The 26,220-nt window shown below is 44.9% G+C and overlaps 1 protein-coding gene across 1 annotated transcript in view; it reads right to left on the reverse strand.

Annotated features, from left to right (window-relative positions):
* CCHR4.PART0H5orf15 (chromosome chr4.part0 C5orf15 homolog) overlaps positions 1 to 26,220 on the reverse strand; it is a 499,490-nt gene that overhangs the window by 316,680 nt on the left and 156,590 nt on the right. The window contains exon 2 of the mRNA XM_044069160.1: positions 4,413 to 5,098. Coding sequence (XP_043925095.1) covers positions 4,413 to 5,098 — 686 coding nt within the window. The remainder of the gene's footprint in view (positions 1 to 4,412; positions 5,099 to 26,220) is intronic.

Raw genomic sequence — 26,220 nt, forward strand, 5'->3', positions numbered from 1 at the left:
TCACCGTGGCTAGGGGGAATGTTGCACAAAAGGGTCTCCCTGCTAGGAGCTCCGGTGACTGGAGCCACCAAAACAGGGAGTCCCTGCATGCCTTGCTGATGGCTATCGGGCTGTTGAGAAGAGTACAGCGGAGACCACTGGACTTGTAGGGTCCATTGAAGAACCCGCATGTGTAAGCGAGCATGGAGAAGTGGAATAGCTGCTGCCATTGAACCCAGGGCCCTCAGGACCGAAGTCGCCGTCGGAAACGGTTGCAGGACTGCTGTGATATGACACCTCAGGCTGGACAGTCGATCTGGAGTGAGGAAGGCCCGCATTGATCTTGTGTCCAACCTTCCTCCTATGAAATCTATAAGTTGTGTGGGATGCAGTAAAGATTTTTCCATGTTTATGGTGATGCCCAGCCTCGGGGCTATAAGGAGGAAATAGTCCCTGGCTGAGCACAGTAGACGCCTTAATGATGCTGTGAGGAGCCAGTCGTCCAGGTACGGAAAGACCTGTATTCCCTGGAGTCTCAAGTGGGCCGCTACCACTGCTAGTACCTTGGTGAACACCCTGGGGGCAGAGGTGAGACCAAAGGGAAGGACCCTGAACTGGTAGTGGCTGGCACCCAGCCGGAAGCGAAGGAACCTCCTGGACCGTCTGTCCATCCGAATGTGGTAGTACGCGTCCTTGAGGTCGATAGAGCACATCCAATCATTCTCCCGCAAAAGGGGGAGTATAGATTGTAGAGTGACCATCCAGAACTTTTGCTTGGTTACAGACAGGTTCAGCAGGGAAAGGTCTAAGATCGGTCTTATGTCCCCCGTTTTCTTTGGCACCAAGAAGAACCTGGAGTAAAACCCTGATCCGGTCTGATCTCGGGGGACGCTGGATGGCTCTTTTTCTAACAGCTGCTCGATTTCGACAGCTGCTGCCTCCCTTTGGTCGGGTGGTACATCGGGAGGCTTGGGATCTGGGGATTTTGCTCAGGGAATGGCATAACCTCTGGATATCACACGAAGCACCCAACGGTCTGACGTGATTGACTCCCAAGATGTCAGGTGCCTCGAAAAATGCCCCCCGACTGCCTCCAGAGATGGACAGCCGGGCAACCCTTCAGGGCTGTTACGTGGGTCTGTCAGAGAAGGGTTCTCTGGACCCAAAGTTCCTAGGAGCCCCTCTGCCTCTAGGACGGCGACCTCCCTGTCCTCCTCTGTCACGGAAGGACTGGTTGCCCGGAGCAGGTTGGGATTGCTGCGACTTCCGGAACCACATCTTCTTCTGTCCCTTTTGGTTCTTCGAGAAGGACCTCTGGGGAGCTGAGAAGCGGACTCCAACGGCAGACAGCGTCTTCTCGTCCTTCTCGCTCTGGACTAACATTCTGCGAACAGTTTTGCCAAACAGGGCAGAACCATCAAAGGGGGCATTCGTGAAGGTCGCTTTGAAGGGCTCTGCAAAGTCACAGTGGCGGAGCCAGGCCTGACGCCTCATGACGAGGCCCGCTCCACTAGCTCTAGCGGCTCCCTCAGTTGCGTGAGAAAGTAGCCGCATAGAAGTATTAGAAACTGATCTGAGAGTGGCCATACGGGTGGAGTACACGTGCTTGTCCTCCGCCGACATGGACTCTGGGGGAGATGCAGCGTACTCTTTAATCAGGTCCCGTTGCATCCTGATGACATGTGCCATGTAGTTCAGCGCTCTCAAAGAGAAGGTTGCTGAACTAAAAGCTCGCTTCCCAATGCGATCCATCGAGCGGGACTCTGCTCGGAGGATGCATAGAGGGACTTTCCTGGGCTAATTCCCTCTTTATGGCTGCGGCCATCATCATAGCATCTACCGGGGGGCCCTTGCTCCAATGAGTGCGGTCCGCCGGTGGGCTCAGGATTCGATCCGGACGCTTGGGGACAGGCTCAACTGTGTCCGGTTCCTTCCATGCTCTGGTGGAAATAAGGTCCACCAGAGGATCGGCAGGAGGGGACACCCAAGAGGTAGATGGGCCCGCCTCGAATGCCTCCAAGAACACAGACTCATCTGAGGAGGCCTTGGGGGCAGACCCCCCCCCCTGATTCTAAGCATCTCCATAATGTCTCCAAAGGAGACGTCCTCCGGAGGTGACCTTGGGGAGCCCTCCCCTTCATCCAAGTCTGTGTTTTCGGTAATGGACTCAGGGGAGTCCACGTGTCTCCTTTTACACTTACGCTTCTGAGGCACTTCCTCGGGGAGAGTGTCCGAGGAGTCCTCTTCAGCAGCCAGATGTTCCAAAGGAACTACTTGGGACATCGAGGCGGGCTGTCCCTGGGACCGGCTGATGGGAGCCTGGCCCAGCTGCAAGGGAGTGCGGGGTGGAGCCGCGGCAGGGACCGGGGGTCCGGTAGTCCTCAACAGTGCCCTTTCCACTATGTCGAAAGCCAAGGGAGAGCCGGCCTCTCTAAGCCCCAAGAGCCGACCCCCACTCGGATCCGACGCACAGATCGGAGCCGGCGCAGAGACCGTCGGATCCGAGAGACCGGTGCGCTCCGACCTAGACGGAGTCGAAGACACACCAGCTCCCTCGGATCCAAGGCTAGGCCCTCGGCTCCGAGAGGTCGGGTCCGAAGTACCCGAAGCACTCAAGGGATGGATCGGATCAGAGGTGCGCTGACCAATCGGATCTGAACCACCCCCGGATCCAACTCTGCCCAGCTCCGACAGCTCCAAACCCGGGAGACGGGTCGGAGAAGGAGCCAAGGGGCAAAATAGGTCAAGCCTCCCGGTTGGGTGGGGGGCTAAGAGCACTCCCATTTTCATCTGGGCCTGGATGAAACGCCTCATCATCCGGTCCATGTCTGCTTCGGACATTGAGAAAGTGGATCTAGATGAGGCCACCGAAGCGGACCTAGAGAGCCGCCTCGGGGACCTCACTGAAGGGCTAGTCTCCTCCTCCTCAGGTCCGGAAGAGAACCGAGGGAATGGAGCCGAGGAGGAGGAGATCTAGAAGACACAGGAGGCCCGCTTAGGCGGAGGGGCCGATCTTGAGGTCTCGCCCGCCGTTTGTGGTGCCTCTCCTTATGTCTCTCCTTCTCTCTAATGGTCTCCCTATCCTCTGGCTTCTTGGTGGGAGGTTGAGTCCCTGCCGGGGAAAGGGAGACCGTAGTACCCGTGGGTAGGTTGCTGGCTGGGGCAGAGGCCGGCCGCATCTGGAGGGAGAAGTCCCGCCAGTACTAACTTCGACCTCCGCTCCTTAAAGCTCGGGGTTGAACCCTGCGCATATGGTACAACCAGATGACAGGTGTTCAACCCCAAGATGACCCGAGTGTGGCCATCAGCTGGGGACAGCTTGTGGCCACACTCGGTACATTTTGAGAAAACTGCCTTAGGGGCTTCTGCCATAGTACACCCTATAGGCCTAACACACAAAAACTGAAAAACTCACACAAAACTACGCAAAACCCGAGGAAAAGTTTTAAGGTAAAGAGAGGAAAGCCTAAAAACACACACACAACTAAAAAAAGAGTAAAACTTTAAAGTTTTCCTGTCAAAACTTATCTGAACACAATTTGCTGCCAGGAGCTCGAGGAATCCATTGCTACTTGAAACGCGGCAAACGAAATCTGGGGTCAGTTAGGGCTTGGCAGGGGATTATGGGTAGAGGGAGGAGCTAGGAGCTCGGATCCTAAGCTTTTGAAATGCCGGCTCGGATCCGAAGTCGGATCCGATACCCACAGGTTGCAGACAAATGAAGTCTGCCTACTTCAGATCCTGTGTTTCAGGACTTTGGGCAAACTTTCAGCAGCCTAAAAAATAAAGATGCAAAGAAAATGTTGCTTCTGGCTCCAGCAGTCTACAGTAACAAAACTGCAAAGTTATGCAAGGCCAATGTGGCTTCTATGTACTACTCTGTAGGTCACCTTTAATAAATAAATAAAAAAAATATTCATATAAATTTTAAATCAAAAGAGATAATATCCTATTGAATGTCATGATGTTTAAAACACCATACTGGCAAATGAAAGGCAATTACGAACAATAACTAGGTGCGAATAAAGTTAAATAATCCATTACTGGAGAACAATCATCTGAAATGTGGACTCAGCATGATTTCTACTCTTCTCCTCCCTAAAACACACGTTCTTTAGAATTCTCATACTCTGCAACTAAGAATCATTTAAGTACCTTTGTACTGGAAAGCACGCACATTTTAAATGTGAAATCTGCACATTGTGTTTTTTATGAAATGCTAACATATCCCAAACCAAATACTTACTCTACATGGGATGGCAAGAAGTTCCAGCAATTGTCTTCCTTTTTAAAAACTTACTTTTACAAAATTACTCTTACTTCTACTATTTGATTCTTAAACGGAAATAAATCCAGATATGGCTCTCTCTGTTAGAGAGATTAAAGAAAATGACAAGACTTCAAATACGCAAAGCAGCTGAGGTTATACCCACCTTTCGCTTGTTATGGTACGTGATGTAAATGACAGCAACCAGAAAAGCAATAATAACTAAATGAAAAAAGAAGTGCCCATTTTCAGTCCCCGAAACTGTAACTGCATCTTCCCTGAAGTCTGTATCAGCATTCAGGGACTGATCTTTCCTGGTATTTACCACATCCTCTTGTCCATCTTCAGCAAAGTCAGGCCCTATATCTTCTTCCTCTGCAGGTTCATGTTCTTCATAATTAGAATCATCAGAATACTCATCATCTGCATTAGTTTCTTCATCAGATGGTGGTGCAGCATTTACTGGCTCATCCACACTGTCTAACATGTTATTAAACTCGGTTTCAGCTACAGTGCTTAGCAGTATCTTGTCTTCTTCAGAGTTCTTAGAGCTGGGCTTCTCACTTTCTGTTTTACCAGCTCTTACAGTTGTAACAGTACTATCAACAACAGAAGATGACAAAGTCAGAAGTGAATTTTGTAAAGATGCACTACTTTTTCCTTTGGTGGCACTTGCTTGCTGATGTACCCTGGTCTCATTCAGTAATGTATCATTTTCCTTAAGGACAGTAGGACTAAGACCAGTTTTGTTTCCCTCAGCAGAATCTATTTTCACAGTACTTTTTAAGGGCTCAGTCTCTGCTTGTACTTCCTCAGATACATTACCAACAGTAGGATCAGCAGAAACAGTTGCTGGAAGGAAATGAATGAAAATAGATTTTTAGTGTTAACAAGTACAACTTAAAATTTTCAGTGGTACAATTTTATTGCTACACTGCATTTCAAAAACTAACTCCAACAAAGCAATATACATAGCAAGGTTGCTCACCATATCAGCAGCTCACTGAGAAAAACTCCTACAACCACATTCATAACACAAGGGCTGACAGTCCTCAATGTCTGTTACTATCCAGCAGTTCTTGAAGCACACTTCTCACTCTAGACACAAACATTTCAGTTTTGAGGCTTCACCAATGTCAACCATGAGCTCATACAACATGTAGTACTGCCAGGTGCCACAGTGCACATTACATACACCTTAACAGTGACAGAACCACATATCTTCATGCAAAAAAAAAAAAATAATCAAGAAAGTATAGCTGTTTAAGTAAACTCACCAAAACGGTAGATGTTCGAATGATCAATGCTGCAGTAGCCTACGCTATATACTTGGCAGGATATAAACCATACAACAGCCAGGCAGCTTCCTAAGATTCAGGGTGCTGTCCAGGTGCCCAAACCTTCAGTTAGCTCAAGATGAGCTACCTAAACTTAGGATTGGGATCAAGCCCTTCTGGGCTTTCATGTCGAGAGGCAGACAGAGAGAGACTAAAGCCCTGATGAGGACAATGCTAGGAACAGACAGTTTCCACACCCTGGTGTGTGTGTGTGTGTGTGTGTGTGTGTGTGTGTGTAAAATAATGGGGATTGAGGGAGGCAGCAGCTACTACAGCAGTGCTCATTCAAGCATCTACTACTATTAAGGTAAAATTTAGTTATACAACTATATTATGTTTTTCATAAAGATCACTATTGTATGGACAGATTAACATAGCGTAGATTGATGAAAGATGAGACCCCTTGGAGAAAGGCCCTAGCAAAGCCAGTCATAAACATGGAGAATTACTAATTTATAGTGCTTTGTAAAAGCATGCACAGAAGACAGGGTTGCTACTTTTAGAATCCAGACCTTTTCAAAAAGCAACATATAAAAACCAAGACCAGGCAGAATAAACCTCGACTGTACCTGGAATAGTTTTGGTGTGGTGGGTATGCAAAAGATAATAGCATGACATCATTTAGAAATAGGACTTTTGATACAGGTTATCTTTTTTGTTACCTTCATGAGAAATAGAAAACTGATGAGAAGTTCTAAGATTTTTTTCTGTCAAGCTAATACCGAAGTTGACTGTGGACATCCAAGGTATGGAGCAGCCCTTCTCCCTCACTTTTAGGTTATGAAAAGAAGAGAGAAACGGATGGCAGTTAGTGCAGAGGTTAAGGATTGCAAGGTGTACTTCCTGTGGTACAGGCTTCAATTCCCCCAGCTCTCTTTTTGTCGCCTGTGTGATTACAAATAAGTCATTTAATGTACCTACCATAACTTGGCATCTGCGTTGTCCATTTTCATTCTTTCTCACTGATGAGTTACGGACTGATCCCAGGTTCTGACTCTGCCGCATTCACAAGGCTTGGGATCAAACTCGTCTCTCTACTCATAATACTCCACTCCATCTCCAACTCGTCAGATCGAGTTTGCTGCCTTACTGCCCACTAAGTTACAGAAACAGGGCAGATACAAGAAAAGATCGAGGCTCAAACCTGGAACATGAGGTTTCCATCATAATACAAAGATCCTTCCAGGTGCGACGAGGCCGGGGGATGGCTAGGAGGGAAGGTGAGAAAGAATGAAAATGGACAACACAGATGCCAAGTTATGGTAGGTACGCAAGTTAAAACTGATGTTGGCCTTTTCATTCTTCCTCACTGATGGGTCAGAGTCTCCAGGTGCATAACTCTTGGGAGGCCCTCTAGGAAAGACATACCCGAGCATTGTCGAACCAGAAGGAAGCTTTGCTTCTGCAGACAATGCCCAATTTGTAATGTGTAACAAAGATATGAATCTTTGACAGTGTCTGCAGTGCAGATAACTGAAATTCTATAGGAAAAGGCAGATGAAGTAACCATAGATCTGTTGGAGAGAGCTATAGGACAACAAGGCAATTCCAAACCTTTTTGAGAATAAATCAGCAAAATACAGTCAGTAATCCATTTGGCCAGAGTAATTTTCGAAACTGCTTGACCTAAGTGGTTAGGGGGAAAAGGATGCAAACAGCTGATTAGACTGTACTGTTTCCTTCTGTGAAGATAAAAACGTAGTTGTCTATGAGCATCAAGAAGGTGCAGCATATATTCGCCCTTATTAGTAAAGTTTGGAAAGAAAACTGGCATTTAAATGGACTGATTAAATGTTAGTCTCCATGGCTACTTTAGGCATAAAGAAAGGGTTGGTTCATAGAGACAACCCTATCTTTATGAAAAATAATGTTAAGGAGGCCCATTTGATTAAGACCTGGAGCTCAGAAATTCTTTTTGCTGAAGCGATAGCTACCAAAAACAAAACAAAACACAGCCAGTAATGCAAGTAATTCCAGTGACTTCAAAAGTGTAAATCAGACAAAACAAACAAAAGTCACTGGAACCATGAGCAGTTAATTAGCAAATGAAGTTTATTCACTACAAAGGAGTCTTAAAAACGCTAGTTAAAAAAAACAAAAAAAAAAAAAAAAAAATTTTGCCTAGTACAAGGCTTCTTCAGGCATACTGATGGGTAAAGTACAGTTGTGTATACTTACCATAAATGTAGATGTTAAAGTGTATTCACTGTTGCAGTCATTACATTTAAGTAATCTGCTGGCAGGTTGCCCTCAGTCGGCCTGAATAACAAATTCTTGCGTTCTACGTCGGTTGCGGTTTTCTCTTCCATGACGTCAGGGGTATAAAACATGCAGCCAAAGCCATATTATTCAGTTTTTCTTGCCTCAGTTGTCAGGTGCCCCCCAAAATGGGGAGCAAAATTATATACATATAAAAATAAACAGGAAATACATATAAATGCATCTTTAGAAACATAAACTTTACCTTCATATAAAAGCAAATACACCACAAAGGCTTTTGTGTATAGTAAAGGAAAGAAAAGGTATAGAAAGGGGGATGGCGGGTGGGTAACCCGGACTGCAACAGTGAGTACACTCAAACATCTCCATTTATGACAAGTGTACACAACAGTACTATGTTCTTAGTGTTTCACTGTTGCAGTCATTACATTTGGGTAGAATCCCAAAGCTATGGATGGGAGGATGGAACTAAACAGCATTAGGAGCGGCTATAAGGCCCTGCAGAACTGCAGTGGCAAAGCCTGCCTGGGATTTGGAAAAGAGAGGCAAATGATAATGCTTTGTGAAGGTATGAACAGAGCTCCAAGTAGCAGCTTCTAGAATGTCTTTGGTTGGAACCATCTGAGAAAAGCTGCTGAAGTAGAGGCAGTCCTGGTGGAATGTGATCTGACCCCCTTGGGCACAGGTTTACCATGGTGCAAGTAGCAGAAACAAATGCAGTGGCTTATCCACTTGGAGATAGTCTGCTTTGATATAGCCTTCCCCTCCGACCCTGCAGCAAATGCTACCAGTAGTTGCTCAGACTGTCTTAGAGATTTGGTCCTGTTTAAGTAGAATCTTAGTTGTCTGTGTACATCCAATGAATGCAGAATCCGTACCCCCTTGTTCTGCAGATTTGGGTAAAATGTTGGCAGGTGAAATGGTCTGGTTAAGAGCCACAATGGATACCACCTTAGGCATAAAAGAAGGATTGGTCCTGAGGGACACCCTGTCCGGGTAAAATATAATAAAAGGCTCCACTGCCATGAGAGCCTGTAGTTCTGAAACCCTTCTAGCTGAAGTGACTGCCAAGAGAAAAGCTGTTTTCCAAGATAGAAATTTTATATCCGCAGTAGCTGCTGGTTCAAAAGGAGGCAGGGTGAGTTTTTCAGCACAAAATTGAGGTCCCATGCAGGAGTTGGTGATCTTCTGGGAGGCCTTAAATTTTTGGCCCCTCTAAGATACTGTTTAAGCAGAGGATGAGAAAAGAGGGGAGGCTCTGTGTTGTAATGAGCCGAGATGGCAGAGGCATGGATTTTTATAGAAGAAAAAGGATAGGCCCTTGTCAAGCATCTCAGTCAAATATTGTAAAATCTGAGGAATATTGGGCTTTGCTGTGTCTGTTCCTTGTGCTTGGTTCCAAGCACAGAATCTCTTCCATTTATCAGCATAAGATTTTCTAGTACTAGGCCTTCTGGCTTCCAAAATGACATCCATTACAGATTTACTGAGAGGTGTTTGAATAATTAGTTGATCAGCCATGCTGCAAGATTCAAGGTTTGGAGCGGAGTGTGCAGAATTTGATAGTTCTGCTGAGACAGTAGATAAGGTATTTGAGGCAAGTACCATGGAGGAAGCGGAGACATATTCCTTAGAAGTGCGTACCAGTGCTGGCGAGGCCAATCTGGAGCCACTAGGATCATTTTTGTTTTTTTCTGTCTGACTTTTAGTAAGACCTTGGAGAGTAGAGGCAGAGGGGGAAGGCATAGACTGCTAGGTTTCTCCAGCTGAAGGATAGGGCATCCACTTTCCATGCTTTTTTGTGAGGAGTTCTTGTGCAGAATTTGTCCAACTGATTTTGGGGAGAGGCAAATAGATTTATTTCTGGGCTCCCCCATTTCTGTGTCAACATCCTGAAGATTTGTGGATCCAGTTTCCATTCATGCGGGTCCATAAGGTTTCTGCTTAGGTCGTCTGCCAGAGTATTTTGCTTTCCTGGCAGGAATTAGTCTGCAAAGGGGGTAGGAATGCGTACCCCCTGCTTATGTACCACATAACTATAGTGTTGTCAGTCTTTATCAGTAGTTGTCCTGGATGAAGTAAGTCCTTGAAGGCTGAGAGAGCATTCTGAACAGCTAGCATCTCTTTCTGGTTGATGTGCAGATGCATTTGGTTTGGGCTCCATTTGCCCTGAATGCATCTCTCTGCCAGGTGGGCCTCCAAGCATAGTCTGATGAGTCTTTAGTTAGGGTTTGGGTGGCAGGGGGTAGAGTGAATGACAGTCCCTTGTTTTGGTGACATGTCTCTGCCCACCAAAGAAACTCCTGTTGTAGGCAGGGAATGAGAGGAATCAATGTTTCCAGACTATGACGATTGTTGACTCCATAAGCTTTTTAGGTACCATTGAAGTTTCCTCATATGCAGTCTCGCATATGGATTTAGTAGAATGTAGGATGCCATGAACCCCAAAGCCTGCGAATTTGTCTTGCAGATAACTGGGTTTTTGTTGCCATTTGTTTGAAGTATGTTGTCAGTTGCCTTTGTCTGGCATTAAGTAAGCCATCTGGGTAGTTGTATTCAAGCTTGCACCCAAGAATGCAATCATTTGAGAGGGTACCAGTTGTGATTTCTTTTCATTTATGATGTACCCTAGGCATGCTAGAAGCCTTTTTACAAACGCCAGATGCTGAAGAAGAGTGTCCTTGTCCTCTGCTTGAATGAGACAGTCGTCCAGATAAGGATAAATATAAATGCTTCTTTGTCTGTAGAATGCAATTACTGGTGCCAGGCACTTTGTAAAGACCCTGGGCGCAGTAGATAAGCCAAAGGGCAGTCCAGAGAATTGGTAATGCAAAAAACCTGCTTTGAAGCGGCGGTATCTTCTGCACGATTCCCTTATTGGGATATGCAGGTATGCCTCTTAAGTCTAGAGTTACTAACCAAGCATTCCTGCCTAGCATAGGCAGCAGCTGTTGTAAAGTCAGCATTTTGAATTTTGGAATGTCCAGGAATGTGTTCAAAATCGATAAGTCCAGTATTGGATGCCATGAATTGCCCTTTCTGGGTACCAGGAAAACTCGAATAAAAACCTTGTCCTTTTTCCTTTTCTGGTACTGGATGAATAGCCCCCATATGCATGAGGGACATGACTTGTTTCTGGGCCTCCACCCACTGGTTTTGTGGCAGATCCTGCCATCCGTTTGGAATTGGCAAAGTATGGAAATGTAATCTGCACCCGTGGGATATTATGTTTAATACCCACTTGTCTTGGGTAATTAACTGCCAATTTTGAGCATGAAGTGCTAGTTTTACCCCCAAAGGGGCTGCCAAAAGATAAGTGCTTGGTGATGGTAGAGGAAAGTCATTGAGACTGCTTACGGACGGGGTTGTGCTTTGTTACCTCCAGATTTGGAGGTGGAGGCACCCCATTGCTTTGACCTGTAAGAACCCTGTGATTGGTATCTGGAGCCTTTTGAGCACCTGAGTGGCTCTGCTGGATACAGGAAAGGACCAACTTTTAGTAGGCCAGTGTCTACTCAACCTGGGTGGCTGCACTTGCAAGAAATCTTTTACAGTTTGCATAGATTTAGCTTTGTCTTCCATTTTCTTTAAAACCTCTTCTGCCTTATTACCAGAGTATCATGCTGCAAAGGGGTATCCAACAATTTAGCTTTAACATGATCAGGCAGATTTTGCTCCTCAGGCATGCCTTCTAATCACAGATCCAGTAACGGCGACCCTACAAGGGGCCTCCAAGGAATCAAAACCACATTGCAAAGTATGCTTTCCAACTTGTTCTGCTGAATGCTATAATTCATGTAACTCTATTTTCCACACAATCAGAAATCAACATAATTTTCTGTTTCAGTAAACCCATAACATGCTGTTGATATTTAAGCATATGAAACTGGCAGTTTAAAGCCCTGATTGCCAAGGGTGCAGACGTATAAACCTTCTTACTCCATCTATCCAGCGCCCTGGAATCCCTATCAGAAGGGGTGGGATTCTCGGCTGTAGAGGCCTTTACACCCTTGGGACCCTGAGAAATAGTTTCAGGATCAGCTGCAGGATTTTTGAAAAGAAATTTGTGGGAGTCAGGAACCCTGTAATATCTGTCTGGCTTACTAGGAGCCGGAGGCAGGGAATCATGAGCCATGCTTGATTCCGAGAACACATCATCAACAATGTCTAATACAGGAGGTATTGCCAAAGGCCTATGCTGAGGAAGAAGGAAATCCCTAAGCCTCTTATTGATTCAGAGAAGTCCTAACTCTCCCAGTGAAAATGTTCCCTTAAAGTATGCAAAAAGTCTCTCCAAAAGAGTAATCCTCAGGAGAAGATGCAGATGGGATGGATTCCTCTGCATCAGAATCCTCATAGGGTGGAATAGAAAATTCCTGATCAGAAGAGGAATCAGAAGAAATGGAAACCTGATCTGAAAATTCATAATCAGTGCCTTGTCTAGGCCTCTTTGCAGGGGGGGGGGGGGGTGGTAGGGAACCCCTGATCAAGGTAATTAAATCCTCAGCCATTTTGATCCTCTGTTTTTTTAGGCATAGGGGCCTGAGCACGTGGCTCATGCATCGTTTTTTTTAGACATGGAAGTTGTTTTTGACCTTGTTTTTGTTGCTGGCATCGGTTTAATATAAAAATGTTGAGGCCTGAAAACACCCTCAGAAGCCAGTGCCTGCTCAGTGGCTCCAGACCCATCTAAGGGAGAGAGATCCGTGGGTTCAATACTCTGAGAATCTCGCGGCATACTGGACTCCGAATGGGTCTCGGTAGAGGCCTGCGACTCAAAAGTAGCAGGTATCAGGGGCTGCGAAAGTGTCTCACTGAGTACCGGCGACTGGCTTAGGAGAAGCTTAGTCGTCGGTTTTGGACCACGACTGTCTGTGTCTTTCTTTGCGTTTTTTGTGAACTCCGGTAGTCGGATTGCTAACGGACAACATTTCAGGATAATTAAATCTTGAACCAAAATATTTAGAAGCAAAAATACACTGACACTTAATAGTGCGTTGGTTAAATCTAGCACAAAACCGACAGCAAGGCACATTGTGATCTGGGCCTAGGCAAGGAATACAGTACAAATGAAAATCCTTATGGAGGTATTTGCTTCCCACAAGTAATGCAATTATTAACTTTTACTGACATCGGTAAGGAGCAAGAAAAAGTTTCCCCAATGGGGTACCTAGTTTTAGTTTTGAAGACTTCGGTTCTGAAACTCGAATACGAAAATTTCAGGAGTTGGCCGACCGGCACTTACAAACTGCTTCTGCTTCGGGCACCGTGCGGCAAGAAAGACTGAAGAAAATGGCGTTGGCTGCATGTTTTATTCCCCTGATGACCTGATGTCATGGAAGAGGAGACAGCAACTGACGCAGGACCCAAGACTTTGTTATTCAGGCCGACTGAGGGCAACCTGCCAGCAGATTACCCAAATGTAATGACTGCAACAGTGAAACACGAAGAACATCAGTGTCTGTACTTGTACAAAAAGTACAGTCACATGATCAGATAATTAGGCTCATTTCTGGTACTCCTTTAATAAAGGTTGTAAAGAAACAAAGCCATTTAGGCCAGGTGACTCCTAGACGTAAAATCCAAATAAACTCATCTTTTTCAGTTTGATCAGTAACACTTTCCCCACGTAAATTATTAACTTTCAAAACACAAAACTTTAAACTATGTTCAGGTCCCTTATCTTTAATATGTTTAAATAGGGCATTCGTAACTAGGAACGGCCTTAGGTCAACTGATACCATAGACAAAAGCGCTCCACGGTGCCCCTCCACACACCACCCAGTGCCCACATCCTGGTCTACCTACACCAAATAAATACTGGAAAAGCTCCCCTGCTACAGCGGCCTAGTTGGCCTATGCCTAAGGTTGGCTATGCTTGTAACAACTACTCTTCTAATCTCAGACAGGTAATTGCAAATGCGATCTTTTAATCTTTGGATTTGTTTTCCCCGCATAAGCCTGGAATAAAAAACATCTGCCAAACAAACAACATCTCGTGTTTCACAACTACTACATGCATTCATACTGTAGATCTTCTTAGAAACAGGATGAATAAAAGTCTCATCATTACATCTAAAACTACAGAAAGTACACTTGCCACATTCAGAGGTTCCCTCTTATTAGACTGTCTTTCTACACAAAAATGTTTGCTCCATATAACATAACATCCATTTCAAACGGATTCTACTTGTAAACAAAACATGGTCCATCCTCAACAACTGTTTGTAACTCTGTTAAATCCTGTAAGATTGTGCCAATGTTTCATAATAATGTAACAATAATCATGTTTCAGTTATACATCTAAATTTATCATTTTTACATGTGGCAACTACTTCATCTGCAGTATTCTCTGAAAAGGTTTAGCTGTAGTGGACCTACATTATTTTAACTTCACATACACTTCCCACTTTTCTCTTACTGTATCCTCTATTCAGAAAATCTTTACTGGTATTATTTAATCGTATACAAATATTTTCATTAACCATGTTTAACTTGGCTACCCTGCAGAGCCAATTTTTTAACTATATTATCAAACATATAGTGTTGGGTACATACCATCACAATGTAAATATGCGTTCCGCTTAACTGGTTTCTTATATAAAATCGGGTTCACAAACTATTCATACTTTTCTTGAAGACTGTAATGTCCAAAAATCAATGTTCTCTGATGACGGTGTTTTCTTGAAAAGGCTTTCAGAACTACATTTTCTTCCCACCTCGCTGGTTTCTACAGAAAGCTGGTTGAGGGGTAGAAAACTTTATTTCAATGGCAGACGAGGTCTTTCCTTCCTGCTCACTGCAGGTAAGCGTATCTTTCTCTGATGGCCCAAACAAGAAGGAGCCATCAAAGGGGGTATTAACAAAAAATGTCTTAAAGGGTTCCGTGAAGTCACATAACCTCATCCAGGCATGTCTCCTAATGGCTATGCCCGAACCAGCTGCTTGTGAGGTACCCTCCTAAGTATGGGAGATCAGCCTCATTGAAGAATCGCCAATGGACGACAGAGTAGCCAGCTGAGGAGGAAGCTACTTGAGATCCTCTGCAGACACTGACTCAGAGAGCTTGACAGCGCCTTTATCAAATCTCTCTGTAACAGAGTAAAATGTGCCAGGTAATTTAATGACCCTAGTTTGAACGTGGCTGAGGCGCAGATGTGCTTCCCAAATCTGTCCATCACTCTGGACTCCTGCTTGGTGGATGGACAGAAGACCTCTGCTCAGCTAGCTCCTTTTTAGTGGCTGTCGCCACAACTATGGCATCAATAGGAACACCTTTACTCCAATGGGGTCTATCTGCTGGGGAGACAAGAAATTTAACCAGCAATTGGGGATGGGCTCGACAGCGTGTAGATCCTTCCAAGCCTAGCGGGAAAACAGGTCAGCAAGTCCGGATGCCCGGGGGGGGGGTCAACTAAGGTGTAGATGGGCCAGCACTGAAAGCCTCCAGGAACAGATTCCTCAGGAAGAGTTTGGGAAGACCAGCCACCTTTCTGCTCAAGGATTTCAGGATGTCCCCAGAGGAGACACCAGGTGGCGATTGGGAGACAAATCTGTCTCTTCTGTGGGGAGTTTTAAGTGCCTCCTCTTACACGTTCTCTTCCCAGTGACCTCTTCGATGGGATGCTTGAGAGGTGTGTCAGAAGAGAGGGGAAGACCCTCTGTGGAACACGGGTGGAGGTTTCCCTGAGCTGGCTGACCCTGAGGAGCAGAGATGATGGGCTCAGCGCTCGGACCCAATGACATACGAGGGATAGGATTCCGAGACCAGAGAGGGTTCTCTACACAAAGACAATACCCTTTCTGCTTCCTGGAAAGTTTATGGGACCCAGGGAAAACCCTCCACGGCACTGAAGCTGCTGAAGGAAGGGTTGAGGTCAAGCCTGGATCAAAGCCCTCCAGAGAGGATCAGACCCAAGCTATCCAGGTCTAAGGCACAGAGGGGAAGAGCTGAATCTGACAAAGTAGAAGCAGAACCAAGCCCTCGGACCCAGCGCTGACCTCTCGGATCAGATACCTGCCCTGTTCCGAAGGAACTGGAACAGGACTGTTCAGGGATACATTCGAAGTAAATGAAGGGAGCTTTCTCGGGTCTGACGCCACATGTCACGGAGATCCATGATCCTTGGACTTCAAAACCGCAGGTCAGATCAGAAAAGGAGATAGAGTTTGCTTGGCAGATGTGCTCACAGATCCAGGAGGAGCTGGAGCAGGCAGGACCCCCCATCTTGATCGGAGTCCTAAGAAATCTCCACATTATCCTGTCCATGTCTACTTCTGTCAAGCTCCTAGAAGATCTGGATGATGTTAAAGATGGTGGTTTGGACCATTTCTCTGGGTTATGGAACAACTGGACCAGTAGAGCCAGAGAAACAGATTCCAAGACAAGTTCCAGGGACCGGCTTCTAAGTGTCAGATCCATTGGCCTAGGATGAGAGTATGAAGTGGATGGCATGGGTGAGCAGGAGATAGTAATGATACCTGTCAGGTCCAAATCAAAGAGACTTGTAGACTCGAAGGCTTGAAGGTCTTCAAATCTGAAGGAGTCGGATCTGAGGCTTTTCTAAGTTACTTTTGTGGCTGTGACAAATCCCTCTGCGTCTTTTCAAGGGATTGTTTCTTAGATTCCAAGGGGCCATGGTGAAATTTGGAGGGGGTTGGAACCCCAGGAGAAGATGCTGGCAGCAAGCCTTTACTAAATTTATGCCTATGGTCTGAAAGAGCCCTAGGATTGAACGAGGCGTCACAATCCAAATTAGAATGCTGTGGCCCTAGACAATAGACACACTTCTTTGGGATCTTATGCTCACATGAAGGGCATTTCTTACAGCCAAGTTTGTCAGACATATTTCCAGTCTATGCAAAATCAAACACCAAAACACACCTATAGTAGCTGTACCCAAAGTCGGCCCACAAAAAAAAAAAAACGAAAAGAAACAGCAAGCAGTATAAAACTCACACTGACTTCTGTTAAAAGGGGTAAAACTAACACGCACATGCTAACTTTAAAACTAGAATCACTATATTGGTAGCTTCTAAACACACCATTTTTTTAATCTACATATAGAGCAGAAAAATGAAAGAATGTGCCAACCAGGTGCAAGAAAAAGAGAGAGAATAATAAATCAGAATAATCCTGTTACCAGCAAAAGCTAGACAGGCAAAAGAGGGAGGAGAAATACAAACACCTGTTGCAAGAAATGTAACCCAAAAATTACCTTTTAGCAAGAAAAGGTAAAAAAAAATTGCTTTCTCTCACGCTCAAGTTTCTGCAGATCCGACTTGACATAATGGCGGCAAATGACATCCGAGGAGCTGGGGATGGAGTACAGCATAATGGGTAGAGGGAGGAGCTAAAGATTAGGACTAAGTCTTGTAAATGTAGCCGACTCAGATCAGAGGATCGGCTCCATAACCCATCAGTGAGGAAGAATGAAAAGGATATCATCAGATCCAGATATTGTTTCAAGGAAGCCCCTGAAAAAGGGACTGTTGTCCACTGAGCCTACCTGGTTAACAAATAGGAATACTATAATAGCTTGGGTTAACAAATTTGCATAGCACTAAAGAAATCCTATCTTTGTGAAAAATAAGATAAGGCTGACCCACAATAAGAGCTTGCAACTCAGATATTGCTCTAACCTTCAAAAGAAGATTAAGTAAAACTGCTTTTCATGTAAAAAAAGCTCAAACCAGCCTTAAGAGCTGGTTCAAATGGAGCAAGAGTTAATTTTTCTAATATAAAATTAAGATTTAAAGGATGAGCCACCTGTTTTCTAGTAGGCTTCACATGCAACACCCCATTTCAAAAATATTTTTACTTGAAACGGCACAGAGATCAATCAGTTTACAGACATACAAAAATGGCTGGCAAAAAAAAAACTTGAGACAGGCCATAGGATAGTAAATTATACAAACTATGTAGAATCAGAGAAATACCAGCCCTGAATGGGTGCCGATTCTTTTCTTGGCATCAACTAGAAAACATTTTTTTATTTGTTAATATAGGGAGTTTCTATGTTTTCTTGCCTCCATTAACACACCTGTGTCCTCAAAAAAACTGGTGCCTAAAAGTTATAAAAACATCATCATCCGAACAGTCAGTTGTTAATGTTTGGAACCGGGGTATATCAAATATGCTTGTTCTTGTGCGAGTAAACTCAGTAGTGAGAAAAATTGTAGTAACTGCCCCTGTCCATTTCCAAAACAAGATAGTACTATTGTTGCCTGGGCCAGAGGGGAGTCACCAAAATCTTTGGGGATTCATTTTGCACCTTAAAGATGACACCAGATGTTAGTGGAAAGGATGGAAAAGCCTACAGAACACTGTTGTCCAAAGAAAACAAAAGGCATTTGTTTTCCAGGCCTCCTTGCATGGAGTCTAGGAGTAGAAATTTGTCAACTGATTGTGGGCAAAAAGATCTGAGGTGTTCCCCACAGATGGATCAATACCTGGAAGACCCTCTATGAATGGGAAAATTAAAGTTATGTACTTACCATAATGACAAATCCGTGTTATCCTATTTTTGTCTGGTTCAACATTTGGTATTCTGATCATACTCCAAATGCAGGAGGGCCTAAAGCTCAGGCAACTTGTTTAGACTCCTAGGGTTGAGCAGTGTTGCACAGTTATGGTCCACAGCTTTATCTTTTTTGTTGTAGGCTGGAAAATCCATTAGCTGGACTTTACAGACCCTGTAGTGCCTTTTTAGGCAAAGGCTTTAGGCAGTATGTAGAAGCCCTAGTATGAGAAGTGCAAGCCACTTCTAGCAAAGCAAAGCAAGTGTTTCTGGGAAGCAGTTCATACCATGTTGACACATTCTGAATCCCCTTCAAATGATACCAGTTATTCAGACAATTGTTGACATAATCTTTTCACAGGAAGTTACTAGGCTATTGGCCCGAAGCCATAAGCCAAGAGTTTAGCCCATGCATAGACAAATCAGCACCCGATGCCCCTATCCAGCAGGGACACAGGTTGAATCCCAGGGATGTATTTTCTATTTCCCATCCAGTTATGCAGATTGTGTTTAAAACTGGGGTAAAGAGGTACTTTGCTTGATGTGGAGAGGGAGTCTATTCCATATATGGTGGAGTCTCTGGGACACGAATCTGTCTGCTAGCAAGTTCTATTCATGTCACAGACCAGTTTGACCCACGTGTGCAGGTTACTCGAGTGGAGCTTGACTTGCAGATATGTAGCAGTCCCATCAAAGTGGGGTCAGAGATCACCTTGTATGCCAGACCGAGGTCACCTCTGAAGAGTCTGTATGAAACAGAGTAAAGGAATACAGCTTTTAGCCTGTGTATGGTACATTTTTGAGGCCCTGGATTCTCCTGGTGAGGAACCTCTGTGGTCTCTTCAGCTGCTGCATGTGCTTTGCGAGGTACATGCCAAATGGCCTGTTGTACTCAATAATGGGCTTATGGGCCTGGTCTATCCCCACCTGTTGGCCCTAATCCCCCACCCCCCACTATATCCCCTACCACCATAGCTCCAACAAATAGACCCAACTCCCTTGCTGGCTTACCATCTAAACATTAGGAGCACAAATAACAAAACTCAGCACCTGCATGCGCTCTCAGCTGTTCATTCCACAGATATATTATGCCTAACAGAGACGTGGATAAAGCCTGCCACCAAGGACCGTGAGATTCTGCCACCAGGGTATAGTATGTTTCGACTAGACCGTACCACCAGAAAGGGTGGTGGGGTAGCCATACTTTACAAGTGTACCCTGTTAGCACAGACACCAAACAACCACCCCAGTTCAATAATGCTGAAATTCTTCTCAAAACTACAAATTAACAAAAATGTAAACATTGTCTGCGTCTACATTCCCCCAGGAAGGAACACAGAAACCTTAGAAGACTTCTTGTATTTATTATCCAATAAGTACCCCCCAGAAACAATTGTTCTTGGGGATTTCAACATTGACTGGAACACTTGCTCTTGTGAATCCCCCTGCAACCCACATAAACCTCTATGGATTTACTCAAATCATAATCTTCCCCACCAGGGACAGGAAAACCCAATAACAAGGAAAGTACCCTAGAATGGATACTCGTCAATATCCATCTTCAATCCTCTAAATTAGGCACTTTGCCTGATGACCTAAGTGACCACTGTCTCACCTATGTAATCAAGCTCAAAGTAGACTGCTCCTACCAACTCACCTATAGAACATTAAGAAACAAGAATTTTATTCTCACCAAGTTTCAAAATGTACTTAAGGCATGCAACTGGTCAGTACTAAAAAGTCTCCCCCTAGATGAAGCAATAGCATACTTTAACACCAAATTCCTTGCTATTTTTAACTCCCATGCTCCCAGACGCTCTATTAGAACCAAAGTTAATACTGCACCATGGCTTTCTAAAGATACCAAAAAGTACAGTTTTGTACCTACCATAAATGTAGACGTTCGAGTGTTCACCCTCCTGCAGTCATCACACTTGAGTTATCCTGCCGTTAGGCGGTCCCGCAGTCGGCCCGAATTCCAAAGTCTTGGTCCGGCATCAGTTGCTGTCGCTTCTTCCCTGACGTCAGTGCGTCAGGGGTATACAAGAGGCATCCGACGCCATTTTCTTCAGTTTTTTCTTGCCCCAGATGTCAGGTGCCCCCAAAAGGTAGAAGTTCAGCTAGTTCAGTGGGGATGGATATATACCTATACTGCATATATATGAACATATATATACATCTACATTTATGGTAGGTACAAAACAGTACTATGTTCATAGTGTTACCCTGCTGCAGTCATCACACTTGGGTTGAATCCCAAAACTAAGGAGGGGAGGTGGAGTCAAACAGGGTTAGAAAAAGTTAGTAGGCCCTGCAAAACTGCAGTGGCAAAACCAGCTCTAGTCTTAGAGTAAAGAGGTAAGTGATAGTGTTTGGTGAAGGTGTGCACTGAACTCCAAGTAGCAGCTTCCAGAATATCCTTGGTTGGCACTCCCCTGAGAAAGGCTGCTGATGTAGCTGTAGCCCTGGTGGAGTGGGACCTAATGTTAGCAGGTACTGGTTTCCCATGATGTGTGTAGCAGAAACGTATGCAATGTCCTATCCATTTAGAAATGGTCTGTTTTGAGATAGCTTTTCCTTATGATCCTGTAGCATAGGCTACAAAGAGCTGGTCAGTTTTTCTGAAAGCCTTAGTTTTATCCAAGTAGTAACATAATTGCCTGTGAATGTCCAAAGAGTGCAGGAGTCTTTCTCCTTTGTTCTGGGGATTTGGGAAGAAGGTGGGCAAGTGAATGGTTTGGTTTAGGGCCACACTGGATACCACCTTTGGCTTTATTAGTTCGTAGAGAAACTCTGTCTTGATGAAAAATGAGGAAAGGTTCCACTGTCATTAGTGCCTGTAGCTTTGATACTCTTCTAGCTGAGGTTATTGCTAGTAGTAGGGCAGTTTTCCATGAAATAAATTTTAAATCAGTTGAAAAAGCTGGTTCAAAGGGCAGCAGTGTAAGCTTTTCCAGGACAAAGTTGAGATCCCAAGTACGTGTTGGAGCTCTCCTTGGCGGTCTTAAGTTCTTAGCCCCTCTGAGGTACTGTCTTAGGAGTGGATGTGAAAATAAAGGAGGATCCGTGCTGTAATGAGCTGAAATTGCTGAGGCGTGGATCTTAATAGATGAAAATGAAAGTCCTTTGTGTAACATCTCAGTTAAATATTGTAGAATCTGAGGAATGTTCGGCTCCAGGGGATTTAGGCCTTTAGCCTGGTTCCAGGAGCAAAATCTTTTCCATTTGTCTGAATAGGTTTTCCTGGTGTTGGGCCTCCTGGACTCCAGAATGACATCCATAACAGCTTGGATAAAGGTGTTGGCTGGTTGTTTAGGTAATTTGCCATGCAACCAGGTTTAAAGTCTTGAGCTGGCTGTGTAGAATCAGATTATCTCGCTGGGTGAGCAGGTGAGGAATTTGTGGCAAAATCCATGGTGGGCCCTGGGTCATGTTCCTTAAAATTGGGTACCAATGTTGGCGTGGCCAGTCTGGTGCAACGAGAATCATTTGTGGCCTCTCTAATCTGACTTTCAGCAGTACCTTTGTTAGAAGAGGCAGTGGAGGGAAGGCATACACTGTTAATGTTTTCCAACTGAATGAGAGAGCGTCCACTTTCCAAGCTAGTGGATGAAAGGTCCTTGTGCAAAATTTTTGAAGTTGGTGGTTGTGGGGGCTTGCAAACAGATCTATGTCTGGGCGTCCCCATTTTTGAGCTATCATTGCAAATACTTGTAGATCCATGATGTTTCTGCTTAGGTTGTCTGCCAATGTGTTTTTCTTTCCTGGCAGGAATTGTGCTTGTAATTGAACCTGGTAAGACAGTGCAGTGTTCCACAAGGTCATTGCTTGCCTGCATAGAGGGTAGGAATGTGTGCCCCCTTGCTTGTTTATGTACCACATAACTGTGGTGTTGTCTGTCCTTATTAGTAGTTGTCCTGGGTGTAGAAGGTCCTTGAAAGCTGTTAGGGCATTCTGCACTGCTAGCATTTCTTTTTGATTGATATGCAGGTGTCTCTGATCTGTAGTTCACTTGCCCTGAATGCACTGTCCTGCCATGTGTGCTCCCCAGGCATAGTCCGATGCATCTGTTGTCATAGTTTTCCTGGCTGTGGGTAAGGTGAAAGGCTGACCCTTGTTGAGGTGACATGCCTGTGCCCCACCATAGAATCTCCTGTTGAAGGCAGGGAATGAGTGGAATCATTATTTCCAAGCTGTGGCTGTGCTGAGTCCATACACTTTTCAGGTACCATTGTAATTTCCTCATATGCAGTTTTGCAAATGGTATTAGTAGTATGCAAGATGCCATGAATCCCAAGGCCTGCAGAATTTTTCTTGCAGGGAGTTGGGTTTTTGTTGCCATTATTTTGAAATATTGAAACAGCTGTCATCGTTTGTCTGGAGTGAGATAAGCCATCTGGGCCATTGTATTCAAGCTGGCACCCAGGAATGTTATGTTTTGTGAGGGCACTAGTTTTGATTTCTTTTCGTTTACTGTGTACCCTAGGCAACTTAGAAGGTGTTTGAAAAATGCCAGATGCTGTAAAAGAATGTCCTTGCTTTCTGCTTGAATAAGACAGTCGTCCAGGCATGGGTATATTTGAATTCCTCTTTGTCTGCAGTATGCAATTACTGATGCCAGGCATTTTGTGAAGACCCTGGGCGAAGTAGATAAGCCAAAGAGCAGTGCAGAGAATTGATAATGCGTTGAACCTGCAATGAAGCGGAGGTATCTTCTGCAATTTTGTCTGATAGGGACATGCAGGTATGCCTCCTTGAGGTCCAAAGTGACTAGCCAAGCATTCTTGCCCAGCATGGGAAGAAGCTGCTGTAGTGTTAGCATCTTGAATTTTGGTACTTGCAGATAGGTGTTCAGAATTGAAAGATACAGAATGGGTCTCCATGCTTTGTCCTTTCTTGGAACTAGGAAGAGTCTTGAGTAAAATCCTTGTCCCTGCTCCTGTGTAGGTACCTGTTGAATGGCTCTCATGTTCATGAGAGCTGTAATTTGTTTTTGTGCCTCTGCCTATTGATTTGGTGGTAGGCTTGGCATTCCTTTGATCCTTGGTAAGGTAGAAAGTGGAATCTGTATCCTTGAGAGACAATGTTTAGAACCCATTTGTCTTTTGTGATGATGTGCCAGTTGTCTGCAAAAAAATGCTAGTTTTCCTCCCAAGGGTGTTGCCAGGAGAGATTTGCTTGGTAGTTTGAGGATAGAGTCATTGTGTCTGCTAGCTTGGGGCCTGTCTTCTCCTCCTTTCTGGGTAGCAGAACCCCATTGGCAAGGTTTGTAAGGGCCCTGTGACTGACCTCTGCCTCTTGGGCGTCTGTATTTGCCCCTCTGATCTATCTGAAGCTGGAAAGGACCAATTTTTTGTTGGCCAGTTTCTGCTGAAGCGAAGAGGGTTGTACCTGCAAGAAATCCTTGACCATTTGCATAGATTTAGCCTTATCCTCCATTTTCTTTAAAACCTCTTCTGCTTTGACACCAAATAATACATCCTGTTGTAAAGGTGCATCTAATAATTTTGCTTTAACATGGTCAGGGAGGGTTTGCTCTTTTAACCAAGCATGTCTATGAATGACTGAGCCAGTAACAGCTGCTCTACAGGAAGCTTCCAGTGAATCAAATCTGCATTGTAAAGTACGGCTGCCCACCTGTTCAGTTGCATGCAACAGATCCTGCATTTCCTTGAATTCAGGTTGTTCTGAGTATGTGCTCATTTTTTGTTTTAACTGAGACATCAGGAATTGTTGATATTTCAACATGTGAAACTGGCAATTTAATGCTCTCATAGCCAGAGTTGCAGAGGTGTATATTTTCTTTCCCCATCTATCTAGGGCTCTGGAATCTCTTTCAGAAGGCACAGGATTTTTAGCCATAGAAGCCTTTGCTCCCTTAGGACCCTGGGATATGGTTTCTGGGTCAGCTACAGGGCTTTTATAAAGGAATTTGTGTGAGTCAGGTACTCTGTAGTATCTGTCTGGTTTGGCTGGAGCAGGAGGTAGAGAGTCTGGATTTAAACTAGACTCCAAGTAGACATCATCCACAATATTTAAAACAGGAGGGATAGCAAGAGGTCTGTGCTGGGGTAATAAAAGGAACTCTCGGAGTCTTTTCTTAGAATCTGAGTAATCCTGGCCTTCCCAGTGGAAATGTTCCCTCATGGTATGTAATGTTTCCCCAAAGGAGTAGTCTTCAGGGGGAGATGCTGTGGGAATAGAGTCTTCAGCATCAGAATCCTCATAAGGTGGAAAAGTGTAATCCTGCTCCTCAGAAGAATCTGAGGAGAGAGAAACCTGGTCAGAGGATGCATAAGCCTCCTCTCGTCTTGGTCTTTTATCAGGAGGGGGATGGGAACCCCTGATAAGGGTAATTAAATCTTCAGCCATCTTAAGCATCTGTTTCTTAGGCATAGGGTCTTCACCTGTAGACTGATGAACAGTTTTCTTAGGTTTTAAAGGAGTTTTAAGCTTAGCATAAGATTTAATGGTGAGTATAGTCTATCTGAAGACACCTTCTGCAACCGAAGGTGTTTCCTCTGCACCGGTGTCTAAATCTGATCTGGTGTCGGTAGATGGCTGCATCGGCCTAGTAGACTCCACTTGGGAGTCGGCAGCTGTCTGGGGTTCCAGCACTGCGGTAGTCAGGGGCTGCGTAGGCGCCTCACCGAAAACCGGAGAACCAGCGACAGGCCCAGCTGAGGCCTCGGGGTATGGCTTATTCCTAGGCTGCCTGTCCTTATCCTTGCGTTTTTTATGAATTGCAGTAGTCAGCTGCTCCGACGGCATGATACAATTGAATTTCCTACCAAAGTAATGCCGTGCGAAGTCAAAACGGCGTTTGATAGTGCGTTTATTAAATCTAGCACAAAACCGACAACCTGTGAAGTCGTGGTCTGCGCCTAGGCAAGGAATACAATAGGAATGGAAGTCCTTATGAGGTATTTGCTTCCCACAAGAAATGCAATTGTTAACTTTTTCTGACATCGGACTGAGGCAAGAAAATGTTCCCCAACGGGGTACTTAGCTTTATTGAAGACTTCGGACTGAAATTCAAATCGAAAATCTCAGGTGTCGGCCGACCAGCACTTGCGAACTGCTTCTGCTTCGGGCACCGCACGGCAAGAAAGACTGAAGAAAATGGCGTTGGATGCCTCTTATATACCCCTGACGCACTGACGTCAGGGAAGAAGCGACAGCAACCGACGCCAGACCAAGACTTTGGAATTCGGGCCGACTGCGGGACCGCCTGATGGCAGGATAACCCAAGTGTGATGACTGCAGCAGGGTAACACGATGAACATCCAAAATTTCACTCAAACAAAATATGGGCCACTTGCCGAAAAACAAAAGCCCCACTTGATCAACTAAGATTCAGACAGCGAAGGAAGGACACCAAAAAATCCATAACCTTAGGCAAAAAGAACTACTACCATCTACTGCAAAAACACCAAGACAAACCTCAAAAGTTCTGGGCCAGAATAAACAAACTATTCCACCCAGGCCAAACCGCCACTCCACCCCCTCAGCTTCCCAACAAAAATCCCCAGTAGACATTGCTAATAACTTCAACAGCTTCTTCACAGAGATTATCCAGTCTCTAGCCAGCCATCTCTCTCCCAATGGCTCGAATTCTAATGTCGCCACACCCAGTACCCAAACATACTTTACCTTCCAACCTGTTCCTCATCAACTTATTCATGCCCTACCTAGGGAACTAAGACCCACCACCCTGGCTGCCGACCTCCTCCCAGTAGACTATCTGCAAAAGGCTGCTGAGACCACAGCATACCCCCCATTTCAATCTTGATCAACAGAGCTATAACTGCAGCTACTGTACCCACTATATGGAAAATCTCCCATTCATACCTTTCCATAAAGGAGGGTTCCACTGAACTGTCAAACTTCAGACCCA

The sequence above is a fragment of the Protopterus annectens genome, chromosome 4.part0, assembly GCF_019279795.1.
Source record: "Protopterus annectens isolate FY-2018-M chromosome 4.part0, PAN1.0, whole genome shotgun sequence".
Classification (NCBI taxonomy): domain Eukaryota; kingdom Metazoa; phylum Chordata; order Ceratodontiformes; family Protopteridae; genus Protopterus; species Protopterus annectens.